The sequence below is a fragment of the Alosa alosa genome, chromosome 4 (assembly GCF_017589495.1).
Source record: "Alosa alosa isolate M-15738 ecotype Scorff River chromosome 4, AALO_Geno_1.1, whole genome shotgun sequence".
NCBI lineage: Eukaryota > Metazoa > Chordata > Actinopteri > Clupeiformes > Clupeidae > Alosa > Alosa alosa.
The window spans coordinates 13,856,399-13,869,483 of NC_063192.1; the positions used below are offsets into that span (position 1 = coordinate 13,856,399).

The window sequence follows — 13,085 nt, forward strand, 5'->3', positions numbered from 1 at the left end:
GAACTTTACCACCACCTGCTGGTGAATTTGGCCACAACACTTGAAAATCCTATCTGTGATGTCTTTACCTTGTTTAACAGAGGAACTGTTTATGCAAATCAATGTAACACAGAGCAAAATAAGGAAGTTGTATTTAGTCGCTTCCCACGAAATGCAAGGCTGACTTTTTTAATGTGCCCTGCTGTTACTGTGAAATGTGCCCAGGCCAGTTTGATTCAAGTTTCTCCCTCTTCTTTGCCAGAATATCTGTAAGCTCCAGGCAAGGAGGCTCGTATTTACCCAATCCATATGCAGAAATGGCGACGCTGCCCTGCCCATGTAAAGAACATTCTAAACAGTACGTACCAAAGGCAGAGTGCACACACGTGTCTCTAATCAGTGCGCCCATACATGTGTGGCACCAGTCCTGACACGGGTGTCTGCAGAGATAGAGGAACTCTGAGATGGCGTCGCCCTCGCAACTTCCTGTTTAGGTTGCTTGCCCCCCCAAAAAAGTGTGATTGCTCACTATGTGAGTCTGCAGAGCTGACTGAGTCGTTCGGAGAGGCTTTCTTTAAAGCACGCTGGGGCTGGTAAAGTTCCCAGTGGCTAAACCTGTGAGGAGCACTCACCACAGGATGACCCATGTGAGAACACATGATGCAAGCTGGTATGTGGAGGTATGTCCGTAGTCTTAATCTCCTCAATCCTGTTGTTAAATCAAGCTTTCTGTTTGCTTTTTGTATTGCCTTTTTCCCCTTGTTTTTGTATTGCCTTTTTTTCCCTTGTTTTTTTCCGTCTTCAGTGGCCGTTTAGTTGAATGTTTGTCATGATGTGTATTGTTTAAACATTGCTGTCTGATAGTTAAGTTGACCTGTGAGAACATTAACATCTGTGAGAATCACCTCTTTTTGTACATGTTTATGAAATTACTAATAGGGAAGACAACATTTTATTTAAGAGCGTTTTTCACATTAAGTTAAATAACAGACAAACAGTCAAACAGGTACCAGAAGCAATACACAGAACATTTGCAGTTAACTGACAGCCCTTGCTTAAACTGGATGAACTGGTGTTTTAAAGCAGCCCCTGGCACTCACACTGAGGTGTTACAGCCTACTTTTCCACCTGCTGAAGACTTCCCAATCTCAGTGTTACAGCCTACTTTTCCAGCTGCTGAAGACTTCCTCAGTGTTACAGCCTACATTTCTACCTGCTGAAGACTTCCTCAGTGTTACAGCCTACATTTCCAGCTGCTGAAGACTTCCCCAGCTCCAGCCACCAGCATGGTGAGCCTGGAGCAGAGCTGAAGCATGTGGCTCCTGGAGCGAGAGTATGACATCAAGGTGGAACAGCGCGCTGTGAGGAACGAGCACCTCAGGGACCAGCACAACCGGACGTCCTGCCGAAGCCCCGCCAGGGAGGCCGACGTGCTGTGGTTCAAGCAGGAGCAGCGGCACAAGCGACAGCTGGAGTTTGCCAAGCGGAGGCCCCCGGGCGTCGGCCCAACAAGGTTTAGAGTGACCACGGTGAGAAGGCCCTCTGGCACAAGATTAGGACCGCTGGCACGGGAGGCACTGACGTCAACGCAACGTCCGTTGATAACAAGGGGCAGCATGGGAATCCCTAAAGATGACGTCAAGTCAACTTTACAGGTCTGCAGAGCATTCTGTCTGATCAATGTTAAGTCATGCAGCACATTCAATTAAAATATGAATATACCAAAAACATTTTTTGTAAAAAATAAATACATTTAAGTCATTGTATTTGTCATTTCACAACATATACTGTATGTGAAGGCAAATCATTTTGTTTTCATATCCACTGTAGACCACCTGTAATGGCCAGGTGAATTCAACTGTAAAGGCGAGAGAGTTTACTGCTTCAAAGCAAGCTCACCTGAACATCATCTCTACAATGAGGATGCAAGTCCACAAAAAGAGAACCATCTCAACTAAAAGGGAGAGAGGTGAGAGAGTGTGCCATGTTGTAACTAGAAGATCTAGTTGTAAATACTATATGTGTTATAACTAGACCATATCTATTACAACCTCTATAAAATACAGATATTCTTGTAGGCATAGACAATCAGAAGACACAGCAATCAGCTGGCATACAGACAGAGTAAGTACACAACTATGTATACTCTGGCATTCAAACATTTAAAGCCCAATGTGTTGGGACAAGCTTATACTCATTCACTGTCTCTCTTCCATCTGCCCTCTGTCTAACTCTGCTAGACCTGGCTTTGTCACAGTGAAAGAAGATGTAAGTATTGATCTATTTCGATATTGTAACCGTTTGGACCGAGTTTTCTGCCTACAGTTTTTTAAAGTGACTGCATTCAAATCTGTGTTGAGACCTATCAATAACAATTTTCTTTTCAATTCATTTCTTCTGTGAAACTACAGGACGTCCTCCTTCTGACTGACTACTTACAGGTACATTATGTAGTAATTATATTTTATAATATCACAGCCAGCCAGCCAAAAAATAAGTTTATACTATATATGGAGCACAAGTGTATGTAAATCTTGCAGGAGGCTTTGCAGAGAGAGGAGGCATTGAGGATGAAGCTGACCACCCTCCAGCGCAGCACAGGAACCCTACTCCGCTCCTCAGAGTACCTGTGGAAGGTCAGTCACTTAAGGATGGGGGGGGGGGGATAGATGCAGGATAAAGGGAGAGTTAGTTTGTCTATTAAATGAAGACTATTGTCTTGGGCGACAGACCTCAGGCCTCAGCATACTGCAATGGACACTCATATTCCATGATGATGTAGTGGCTGACCTCCATTATGACAGCAGTTCTGGCAGTTCTAGAATTCAGACTTTATTAAACCTGTTCCATTCTGTAATCTGGTTTCACTTTGAATGAAAGAATATTGCAGAGCATTGTCATGTAAAGTCCTCCATTTTGGAGGAGTGGCATATAGCCACTGTTTTTTTATAAGCTGTGAGGTCACATATACTGGAAACTACTATGTCCCATTGTGTGCTTGTCTCAGTCAGAAAGGTAAGTAAAATCCTTAAGCTAGTTTTCTATGTTCAAATTCAGATTCAGATTCAGATTTGTATTTATCTGTCACATACACAGTTATAACAGTGTCCAACAGGTAGTGAAATGTAAGCCTGGTTAGCTCCATGACTGTGTAAAATTAAAAAGAATATAAATAAAAGAGATAAAAGATAGCTTAAATAGAATAAATATAGCTTATAAAAGATAATAATGAATATGAACCCAATTAATAATGTAATCATTTCCCAATAATGTAATAAATATATCCTCTTAATTCCATCAAAAATATACTATGACCGGATAATGTAATAACTTCACAATAATAACAATTATAAAATGGCATTGTTACATTAACAGGATGTTATTAAATTTTTGGGTTAAACCTTATTTCTTTCAGAACCCAATCATGTAATGACAATATTGTCATAACTTGGCTAATGTTGCCACCAATCACTGGGGGCCAAGCAACAGACATTGTGTTTCTACCTTCCCTTATTGTGGACCAAGCAGAAAAGATGGGACATTGTGTCTCGATATTTATTATTGGCGGCCAAGCAGTGCAACTACATAGGAAACCAGTTGTGTTTCTACATTTTCTCTTCAGGGGACAAGCACTGATGCTGTATAGGCAACTAATTAGGCCTATATTATAATAATGTAACACATTTTTCTTATTGGGAATCCAGCAGCCAAGCTGAGTAGGAATGCATTATGTCTCTTCCTATTATGCATCTTCCTTCCTCTTCTGCCATTGAAGTCTATAACAGCCTATAAAACAATATGTTGAAAAGGTCTGACATTTGGGACCATGACCCCTTTAATGAGGTGTCATGTCTACACCTTGACAAGTTTTCACATATCTGATTTGCAGTTTTTGACATTCCAAAGATTTTGACCAGGTATCACCAGATGATCTTTAAACCCCTCCTACATTAGAGATATGGTTTTCTGCGTGGCTAACTGCTGGGCCCCAAGTATTGATGGCATACTACCAAGACATTGGCCAAGTTATTAGAAAATTGGGAAATTGTTACATTATCAGGGTTTATTATGTTTTGTGACGGAGTAAAAAGCTGATTTTTATTTCATTGGACTATTGGGAATTACATTATAGGGGAATTATTATATGATTGGACTCTACAATGATCAGGTGGAATGTAGTTTATTGCTAAGACTGAAATGTCAGTTGGGGATTTCCGTTATCCATTTTGTATGCAGATACAGAAGTGACTTGACCACTGAATAGAAATAAGGCCTGCCAGTTTTATATTTCTGCTTTCTCGCCTGTGGTGTCATACATTTTAAATTCCTATTAAATATCTATTATCATTTCTTCTACACCAATCATTTCTAGCTTCAGTGGCAACAAACAGCCTTTGTCTAACCACAAGATATTCAAATATTTTTTTTTTTTTTAGAAAATACAGTACTGTAGCATCTCCCTTTTTTGCCAAACACACACTTTCACACAGGAAGGGGAGGCGGTGCAAACACCCCAAATGTTTTCTCTTCATTACACGAGTGCTACCACATCTGCCTGTTTTCCGGCTAGGTTTTTAGGTAGGGTTTTTTTTTAATCATGTAGAGGTTTTTATGTTCGTATGGGATACATTGTTATAAAGTGCAGTGAAACACATGTGCATGCGTCTCAAGTTTTGCAAGTGTATGTTCCACTTTTCTATGACTGGAGTATAGAGAAGAGTTATGGCTAGACTATATGTTCTACTCATCTTTGGATGTGGTGGTGTGCTTTCCTGTGACACATTTGTATCTCTCGCTGGTCTATTTGCTCTCCCTCTCTCAGACTCGCTGTGGTGAGGATCTGCTCAAGAGCCAGATCAAAGCCCTTGAGTCTCAGCTGCAGGTCTGCATGAAGGTAAGACATGTATAGAACAACTGTTAAATGGCACGTCTGTTGCACAGTGATGCAGTCTGATAGTGGAAGCAATAGCTCTAAGGATGATGATGGATCTGAGAAAAACGTGCGTTTGTCAGGGCACCAAGTAGTGATGGATGCTGATCTTCAGAACGAGTTCCAAAGTAACAGGAAATGTCAGGAAATGTGTAATAATGTCTATCATGTATGACTAAATCAACCTGTTAAAAATCTGTAAATGTAAATGTTACCTAAATTTAGTGTTGTTGTCTTGACCAGAGGCTAGTAATAATATGGTTCACTGCTCTTAACCCTAATGTTTGCACAATGACATAACTGCTATATAAATATATAAATGATAAAGGCGCACTGGTAATAAGAATAAATGAGTCAAATATGATTAAACTATTTTGATGAGATAGCTGTTACATCCAAAATTAGCCTTATTTTGAATGAAATGTGAAGTTGTTGATGTTATGTGTATGGGGTGCGTCTCAGGGGCTTCCTCAGGATGGAGTGAAGAGGCTGCTGGTGGACATGGAGAAGGAGAAGGGGGAGCAGGAGGCGACGGCCTTGCAGGCCATCCAGAAGGGCACAGAGGACATGGCCAAGGCCGAGGCCAGGATACAGCACCTCAAGGTACACTCGGACTCACTCACTGGCTACTCTCTAAACTGTTTGGCAATCATTTGAAGCGACAGTGTCACGTTGTATTTTTGCTAATGCTAATGTAATTTTGCATGTTGAGAATGTATTGAGAATGTAGAACAGATGATCAGATGAGTCCACTCCATTGCCCGAACATGACTGTGTGCCTATTCAACTTGTCCACCTGTCACCTATTCCTATATTGTCCACCAGGAGTCGCTGCAGGCAGCCAGGACTGAGTCGAGCCAGTGGCAGAGCCTGTGCGAGGAACTGCGCGGGAGCTCCACACAGCTGAGGAAAGGCCTGGATGTCTGCACCGAGCAGCTGCAGCAGCTGCACACCCAGCTGGAGGTGAGAGGACAGGCCGCCGCTGCTGAGCGGACCAACGGTGACGGTGAACGAGTGTGTGTGTGTGTGTGTGTGTGTGTGTGTGTGTGTGTGTGTGTGTGTGTGTGTGTGTGTGTGTGTGTGTGTGTGTGTGTGTTTGTGTACTTTAGTCTAACCCTCAGAGATAGTCTACCCAAGTGATGATAAACAAAGGTCAGGACCAACTTCTGTGTGTGTGTGTGTGTGTGTGTGTGTGTGTGTGTGTGTGTGTGTGTGTGTGTGTGTGCGTGTGTGTATGTGTGTAGCTGACTTAAATATACTGCAACTCACCTGTATAATTGTTTATGGAAACGTAATTGTGTTTTTATTGAACAGATTCAGCAGAAGTACATGTGCATTAACTTTTTTCAGTCTGTATGTTTCTGTATTAGTGTTAGTGTTAGTATTGTTTTTAGTAAAAAGACACTTACTTTGAGCTCTCTTGTAAGATTATTTGACTTAAAATAAGTCAAATTCTTCTTAAATTAAGATATAAAAACAAGTAAATTTATCTGCCAGTCGAGTAAGTAATTGTATCTTAATTTAAAATAAGATTGAAGATTTAAGACACTGGCAGATAAATTAACTTGTTTTTATGTCTTAATTTAAGAAGATTTTGACTTATTTAAAGTCAAATAATCTTACAAGAAAGCTCAACGTAAGTGTCTTTATACTAAAAACAATACTAACTAGATTTTTTTTATGTTAATATAAGATTATAACACTTGGTAAGATATAATTTTTTGCAGTGTGTTCATTTCTATGCAAAACTGTTTGCGCTATCATGTACGCATGCTGACATGTGTGACCTGTGTCCTCCTCAGATCTCCCAGGGTCGAGAGAGTGAGCTAGGCCAGCAGCTTGAGAGCGTGCAGCAGGTGGACGAGGAGCTGCGCTCCCGCCTCGCTCAGCTCGAGGACGACAAGCGAGCCGTGAGCGCACAGCTACAGGAAGCCAAAGGTACTCTCACTTCCTGCCCTGCGGTCATGCTGCAGACATCAGCACACACTGCCACCTCAAGTGTAACAGCATAGAAAATGGCGGTTTTTTGTTTACACGCAACAGCAATGTTTTGACATCTGGACATGTAGATTTACATTTGATTCATCATTATATTAATAGTATCGTTTTGGTCACAGTTATTGTAGCTAAGTTTTATTAATCCATACGTATGAAATTTGACACTTAAGAAAAAAAGGGGAACTGACTTTGCCGTGCTTCCTACTGTATGGTGCCCTGCACCAACGGCACTCAGATATGCTCTCTAGAAGAGGCCCTGAGGTATTCACGACCACCAGGGCCTTGCTCGCATCTGAAGGCAGACCAGCAGCGCAGATCTCCAGGGAAGGTGACCACGTGGTAGGCCAGTTACGGGTGACAGAGGAAAAGCTCAAGATGAAGGAGAGAGAGGTGAGCGATTTGACCAAACTTCATGCATGTTTGATATCTTATCATTATGACATTTGATAGTATTTAGTGCCTAGAGAGCTAATAGGTTATGCAAGTGATGAAGATGATGATGATGATACACTGTGTGTGTGTGTGTGTGTGTGTGTGTGTGTGTGTGTGTGTGTGTGTGTGTGTGTGTGCGCATGTGGGTGTGTGTGTGTAGTGCATGGAACTCCAAGCCCAGCTGGAGGCTCTTGAGCTGGAGTGTCGGACCTATCAGTCCAGTGTGACGCAGTGCCGAGAGGAGCTCAGGCAGCTCAGGAACCGACGCAACAGCAAGGTAAGCAAAGAGCCAGCAGTCTAGCCAACATGGTGCGTCCGCATGCTGAAGGCCTGCTCTCAGAATGACACCCTTGCTCACGTGAAACCAACCAGGAAATAATCCATTTGGGAATCGTGTGTATATTTCTCCCATTATTTAGGCTGTGGTAACACTTCATTTGAATAGTCCACCAACAGAGACATTACAGATGGTTTGTTGAAATTCAAGTTTACTGAACCTTAATCTCCTTGACCAAACACAACACCTAACCCCATTCATAAAATATAATTAGCAGAGTTTAAACAAGACATTTGTTTACAATCTGAGCATCTGGTTGTCTATGGAAAACCATCCAAACGAAGTGTGACCACACTGGGATTATTCCCATGTTGATTGTGTGTGTTTTGTGCCTCTCCTCTCAGAGCGCCTGTGGATCCTGGCTGGTCCTCCTCCTGCTTCTGCTTGTGTTGGGAGTGGCCCTGTTGGTGGGCCTGTGTTTGTGCTACCCCCTCTTCGCTGACTACCTCCACGACATCTACTCGTGTCTTGAGCAACATGTAGAGGACTATCTGCTGGCTCTGGCCTCTCCACAGAACTCAGCCTGCTTCAGGCCTATTTAACAAACAGCCCACAGACTCTACAGCTGACGATGACAAGGAGAAGAAGAATATGGGACTTTGATTATTGATTGTTTAGTTTCTGGTAAAGCATTAGTGTTGCCCCAAGCCTGTGATTGGTCTTCATTTTGTTAAATTGTATGAGGGTGTGGACTTTGTTATTGTACAGAGAGATGCACAAGACATGCGTAATTATGAATATAATTATAATAATAAGTATTATTCTGAATTATTATATTGTGTAATGTATTCAGAACATGTATCCAGTCATGTGTAGTAGTTACATATCAACATTGTTGTTAGACAGAGTTTGTATTATTTATATGTGTTTGCCATTGTTTGTGAATATAATGGGGATCACTGGCCTTTTTCACTAAGTGCAATCAGCTAGAGTGCTCACAGAAAACTGAACACTCCAGTAGTGTCTGTCATCTGTTTACTATTGACAATCACATAAGATGTGAACAGTGTTTAAAAATATCTCATTGTGTGAATACACTCGGACATACACAGGGTGCTTTAACAGAATTCATATGCTTTGTTACTAAATAAACAGATATGTGCCTTTACATTATTGGAATGATTTTATTTGGTACATTATTATTAAGGTTTAAGGACTCATGGATGCAAATCATATAGCTTGGTGTTCTACTACATATGTAAATACTATTTGCATGATCCTGTCATACAAGTTTGAGGAAACTGGTAACTGTGACAATCCCCACAGCATTTAGGCCACCATGAGGGGAAGTGTCCTATCTACGGAAATAGATGTGTGATGTTAAGTTGTGTGACTTTAGTCAGTCACTAATGCACAAAAATGATTCAGCAATGACAGTTCAGGGAAATGCCTGGGCATCTGCCATGGACTCATTTCCACTCCATATGACACTGCTGTAAGTATTCACCACATTCCTTCTGTATCCTTTAGTGAAGACCATTGGTAGCAAGGCCTTCCTTCGCTTCTGTTGGAGTCTGTACACTGTGCGAGAGACAATGTCCATTCATGTTGTGCTGTGAATGAGCGAGGGGTCCATTGTTTCCAGTGTGTTCCCTTGTTGCGTGTGGCTCTTTGCACTGTTCTGGATGGAGCTCCACAGAGAGTGAACACTGACACAGCACATCTCTCACACACTGCCATACCTCACCTGGACCAACACAAAACACACACATTCAAGACATGGGGCTCAGAAGGGCATGGACCAAAATACCTGGCAGTGGGTAGGTGGTCACTCATTTATTTGTTAATTGTATTATTTATTGATTTATTTATTCATTCATTTAATTAATTAAGTGTGGCATCTGAAAACGACCTGAAATACATGACTGACAGCAACTGACTTTCTGTCAGGAGTCATTGATAAACATAATTTTTGCAGTTCATATAGGGGCTAAGTGAGCTGAAGGATGAAATCTCTGATTTTGCTGATGTGCCTTCTGGGACTATGTCTATGGCCTACCACCCTCTCCCTGAAAATATGCGCCTTCAATATTCAGTCGTTTGGGGAAGCAAAAGCCAGCAACGAAAAGGTCATGGATATTTTGGTCAAGGTATGTGATACAGAAAATATAAGTCTTGCACAGTAATGGTCTTCCTAATTATTTGTTTAAAGGTGCAGTCAGTGATTGCTTTTGTTTATGTTTATGTTTATATTCAAATTCATTAGCAGATGCTTTTGTCCAAAACAACGTACATTATATTTTAACCAAGCACCAAACGAAACACACCAGAGAGGTAGCACACCCCTCCCTTCAGTATTCCCAAAAAAACTCCACATAGGGTTACGTTTTTGTTTGGGGGACAGGATGCACCCACTTTGTTTTTGTTTTTTCAGTTTGCCTACAAAGACCCTTTTTTTTACTGTCTACTCACGGAAGGGACAGCTAGCGGGTTGTGAGGAAATGATTGCTGAATGTGATAAAAAAAAAATGTTAGGGGCTTGAAATCGCATATGATCGCTGACAGCACCTTTAAATGTGTTCACAATTTCTTTTTGGCTTTCATGATTAACTGAACAAGTTTAACTTGACCCTGTGGATGATGTTCTTTCTTACCAGATTATTGCTCGCTGTGACCTGTGTTTGATTCAGGAGGTTCGAGATTCCAAAGGTGAAGCCATACCCACACTGGTGAAAAAACTGAACAGGTAAGAAAAACAACTTTATATAGGCTCTGCACTGCGACTCTGGGATAATCATGGAGTCTTAGCTAAGCCCAGGGGGTTTCCAACAAGTTGTCTGCAGCAGCATTGCTGGTGGTCCCTGACTGTGCTTTAAAAAAGTAGTTTCAGTGAAACTACTACAGAAAAGTAGCTCTGTGGGAATCCCAATTTTCTATTCAGCGGTGGTTTTATGGGTTGCAGTGGCTCTTGGGTGGTCTGTGGGTCAAAATTATTTGAAACCCTGTGGGCAATGCTATCGTCCTTAGGCTCATCCATCTAGCAGGTGAACAAAACAGTTGAACAGATGTGCTATGAACATGTATTGCTACTGGTCGTTGACCTAATTTTTTTTGAAATTATGTCCTTTAAACCAGATTTGACAAATCTCATTCATATGCTCATTTAGAGAGCAAAAGACTGGGAAAGAAGACCTACAAGGAACAATATGTTTACATATACCGGTGAGTAGATGAGTTCTGAGCTACTTCTCACTGTTGGTGAGTTGATCGCTGATCATTAAATGTGTTACACTTCTTGAAAGGTCATATTTCTAAGTTCTGGAGTGAATGTGATCAGTAAAGATAAGGATATAAACTTTCTCAGCATTCTGTTTGTTTCCAGTAAAGACGTTCTGGAGGTGAGAGACCACTATTATCTGCATGAGGGAGAGTCCAATCGCACCAAACTCTTCACTCGAGAGCCTTTCATCATCAGAGTTCACTCCCCTTCAACCCGTAAGCTTTCTCTATTCCTGCATTATTATCATGAGGATGGACACAGCATGGACACAAGAACAGATATATCAGTGTGACCATTAGAGTCAAATCACAACATAACTACAGAAGTGACCAATGTTATAGTTACAGTCTGAAATAAATGCATAGATGATGTGTAAGAATATGACGAACAGAACAAATAACAGCCATGTTATGTTTACAGTGGTGAAGGATTTTGTTCTTGTTGGACAACACACATGTCCTAAGAATGCAATGAAAGAGATTGAGGAACTCTATGGGGTCTTTACGGAAATCAGCAAAAAATGGAAAACACAGGTTAGGATGCAAGTGCACCCATCCACCAACCCAAACACACACCCACACCCACAAAGAGAGATAGAGAGAATCTTCAGAATTCTTCATTTCATCTCTATGTTTATGATGTGTCATTTTTATGGCTTCTTTTTGTCTTGCCTATAACATATTCCCAAGTACCTCTTTATGCCACTCTGTATAAACCAGCATTAAATCTTGCTAAGTGCTTCCCCTACAAAATTATATGACCACTATTCCTCCTCTCACTTGTACATTTTCAATATAAAGACATCTACCCAAATTTATGAACCACACTGAGAGGTGTACACTCTTCTATACTGCAACACAAGCTATATTACAGTACACTGGATGACAAGATTATGATTTAAAAGGCCCCTCTTTCTCTCTCTCTCTCTCTCTCTCTATTTCTCTGCCAGAATGTAATGTTTCTGGGAGATCTCAATGCTGCCTGTAGTTACATCACAATCAAGGGCTGGAGAGCCATCCGGCTGAGGAACGACCCCAAGTTCCATTGGCTCATAGGGGATGAAGCGGACACCACTGTCCGTGAGAACACACACTGTGCTTATGACAGGTTAGTCATCACTATTTTGGAAAGAATTTCCCCAATAAATCGAAATATTAAGGCAAACTATTTGCCAGTGGTTCCCCCAAAAATATAGGTATACTTTTTCATTTTATGAATACAGATGATTCTGCAAAGACATACCCATTTATAGGTCAGCTTGAAGAGTTAGCCAAATAAATGTAAATAAAAAAAGACTTTTCAGACTAAACTGAATGTTGTTTTCTGGCATTGCTAGAACCATATTTTACCAGTTGATGGCACTGTGACTGCAGCTCTGTTACATAGGGTCCCATTTGAGGCTCACACTGACCCTGGTGTGTCACTGCTGTTCCTGGTTTTGCAGATTTGAATTTATTTGTCAGAGACATTTTGATTAAGTGAATATATACAGTGCAGTGAACAATGGCATGTTTCGCCTCCTGAAGACAAATTTTTGCATTTTCAATAACACGCTCCACCCGGAACATTGATGTATTTTCTTGTGACCCTATAGAATTGTCGTCCATGGAAAAGAGCTCTACTATGGGACTGTTCCTGAGTCTGCTCAACCCTTTAACTTCAAGAAACAATTCCATCTCTCTGAGGAGGAGGTAGGCCTACAATGCCACAACCATGAAGACTTACGTGAAGAGTAGAAACAACATAAACAATGGAATAACTTTTTGTCATCATGATTTTGTTTAGGCTCTGGAGGTCAGTGATCACTATCCAGTTGAGGTGGACCTGAAACCCAACCACCGTTATCTTCTTCGACATGAGCTCTGATTCCAATAGACCATCGACTATACCAACAAACCCATTACATATGCTTCAGTACTGTGACTTTAAAAAACAAAACATTTTATCATATTAATTAGTGAAAGACAAAGACAAATAAAGGAACCCCCTTTTGCATTAGTGTGTGCTGTAGCCTACTACTTGCTAAAGCTTCATTAAAACATTCATATAATTTCTCATTTAATATTTCATTGTTCAGTGAGACCCAGGCATGACTAAGCTGCAGTGGTAGGATAGAGATTAAAAGCCAACAGGAAATTGAAAGTGGGATAATTTGAGGCCAAAATATCATGACCCTATTGGTATATTCA

At 41.1% G+C, this 13,085-nt stretch overlaps 2 protein-coding genes across 8 annotated transcripts; both read left to right on the plus strand.

The window, feature by feature from the left end:
• Positions 1-498: 498 nt before the first annotated feature.
• LOC125293301 (TRAF3-interacting JNK-activating modulator) lies at positions 499-8,784 on the plus strand. Of its 6 annotated transcripts, none has more exons than XM_048241157.1 (14): positions 499-659; positions 1,063-1,634; positions 1,810-1,948; positions 2,046-2,103; positions 2,220-2,247; positions 2,391-2,420; positions 2,520-2,615; positions 4,802-4,873; positions 5,372-5,512; positions 5,735-5,872; positions 6,712-6,847; positions 7,143-7,297; positions 7,500-7,616; positions 8,021-8,784. In XM_048241157.1, exons 2-14 carry the CDS (start codon positions 1,293-1,295, stop codon positions 8,216-8,218), a joined length of 1,650 nt encoding a protein of 549 aa, XP_048097114.1. In that variant the 5' UTR covers positions 499-659; positions 1,063-1,292; the 3' UTR covers positions 8,219-8,784. The 6 variants fall into 6 exon arrangements, with proteins under 6 accessions (XP_048097114.1, XP_048097119.1, XP_048097115.1 ...); XM_048241162.1 differs by having other exon boundaries at positions 2,058-2,103; XM_048241158.1 differs by having other exon boundaries at positions 1,066-1,634.
• Positions 8,785-9,346: 562 nt separating this feature from the next.
• On the plus strand, positions 9,347-12,817 carry LOC125293302 (deoxyribonuclease gamma-like). Of its 2 annotated transcripts, none has more exons than XM_048241163.1 (9): positions 9,347-9,436; positions 9,595-9,766; positions 10,274-10,362; positions 10,752-10,838; positions 10,999-11,111; positions 11,317-11,429; positions 11,846-12,003; positions 12,491-12,587; positions 12,682-12,817. In XM_048241163.1, the coding sequence occupies exons 2-9, from the start codon at positions 9,623-9,625 to the stop codon at positions 12,760-12,762; spliced, it is 882 nt and encodes a 293-aa protein (XP_048097120.1). In that variant the 5' UTR covers positions 9,347-9,436; positions 9,595-9,622; the 3' UTR covers positions 12,763-12,817. The 2 variants fall into 2 exon arrangements, with proteins under 2 accessions (XP_048097120.1, XP_048097121.1); XM_048241164.1 differs by having other exon boundaries at positions 10,307-10,362.
• The last annotated feature ends 268 nt before the right edge of the window (positions 12,818-13,085 follow it).

Coding starts and splice junctions, on each gene's coding strand:
- LOC125293301 (XM_048241157.1), top strand. CDS start 1,293: ATGTGGCTCCTGGAGCGAGAGTATGACATCAAGGTGGAACAGCGCGCT. Junction 2,248..2,390: donor TTGTCACAGTGAAAGAAGAT/GTAAGTATTGAT, acceptor GTGAAACTACAG/GACGTCCTCCTTCTGACTGA. Junction 2,421..2,519: donor TTCTGACTGACTACTTACAG/GTACATTATGTA, acceptor TAAATCTTGCAG/GAGGCTTTGCAGAGAGAGGA.
- LOC125293302 (XM_048241163.1), top strand. CDS start 9,623: ATGAAATCTCTGATTTTGCTGATGTGCCTTCTGGGACTATGTCTATGG. Junction 11,112..11,316: donor AGTTCACTCCCCTTCAACCC/GTAAGCTTTCTC, acceptor TTATGTTTACAG/TGGTGAAGGATTTTGTTCTT. Junction 12,588..12,681: donor TCCATCTCTCTGAGGAGGAG/GTAGGCCTACAA, acceptor GATTTTGTTTAG/GCTCTGGAGGTCAGTGATCA.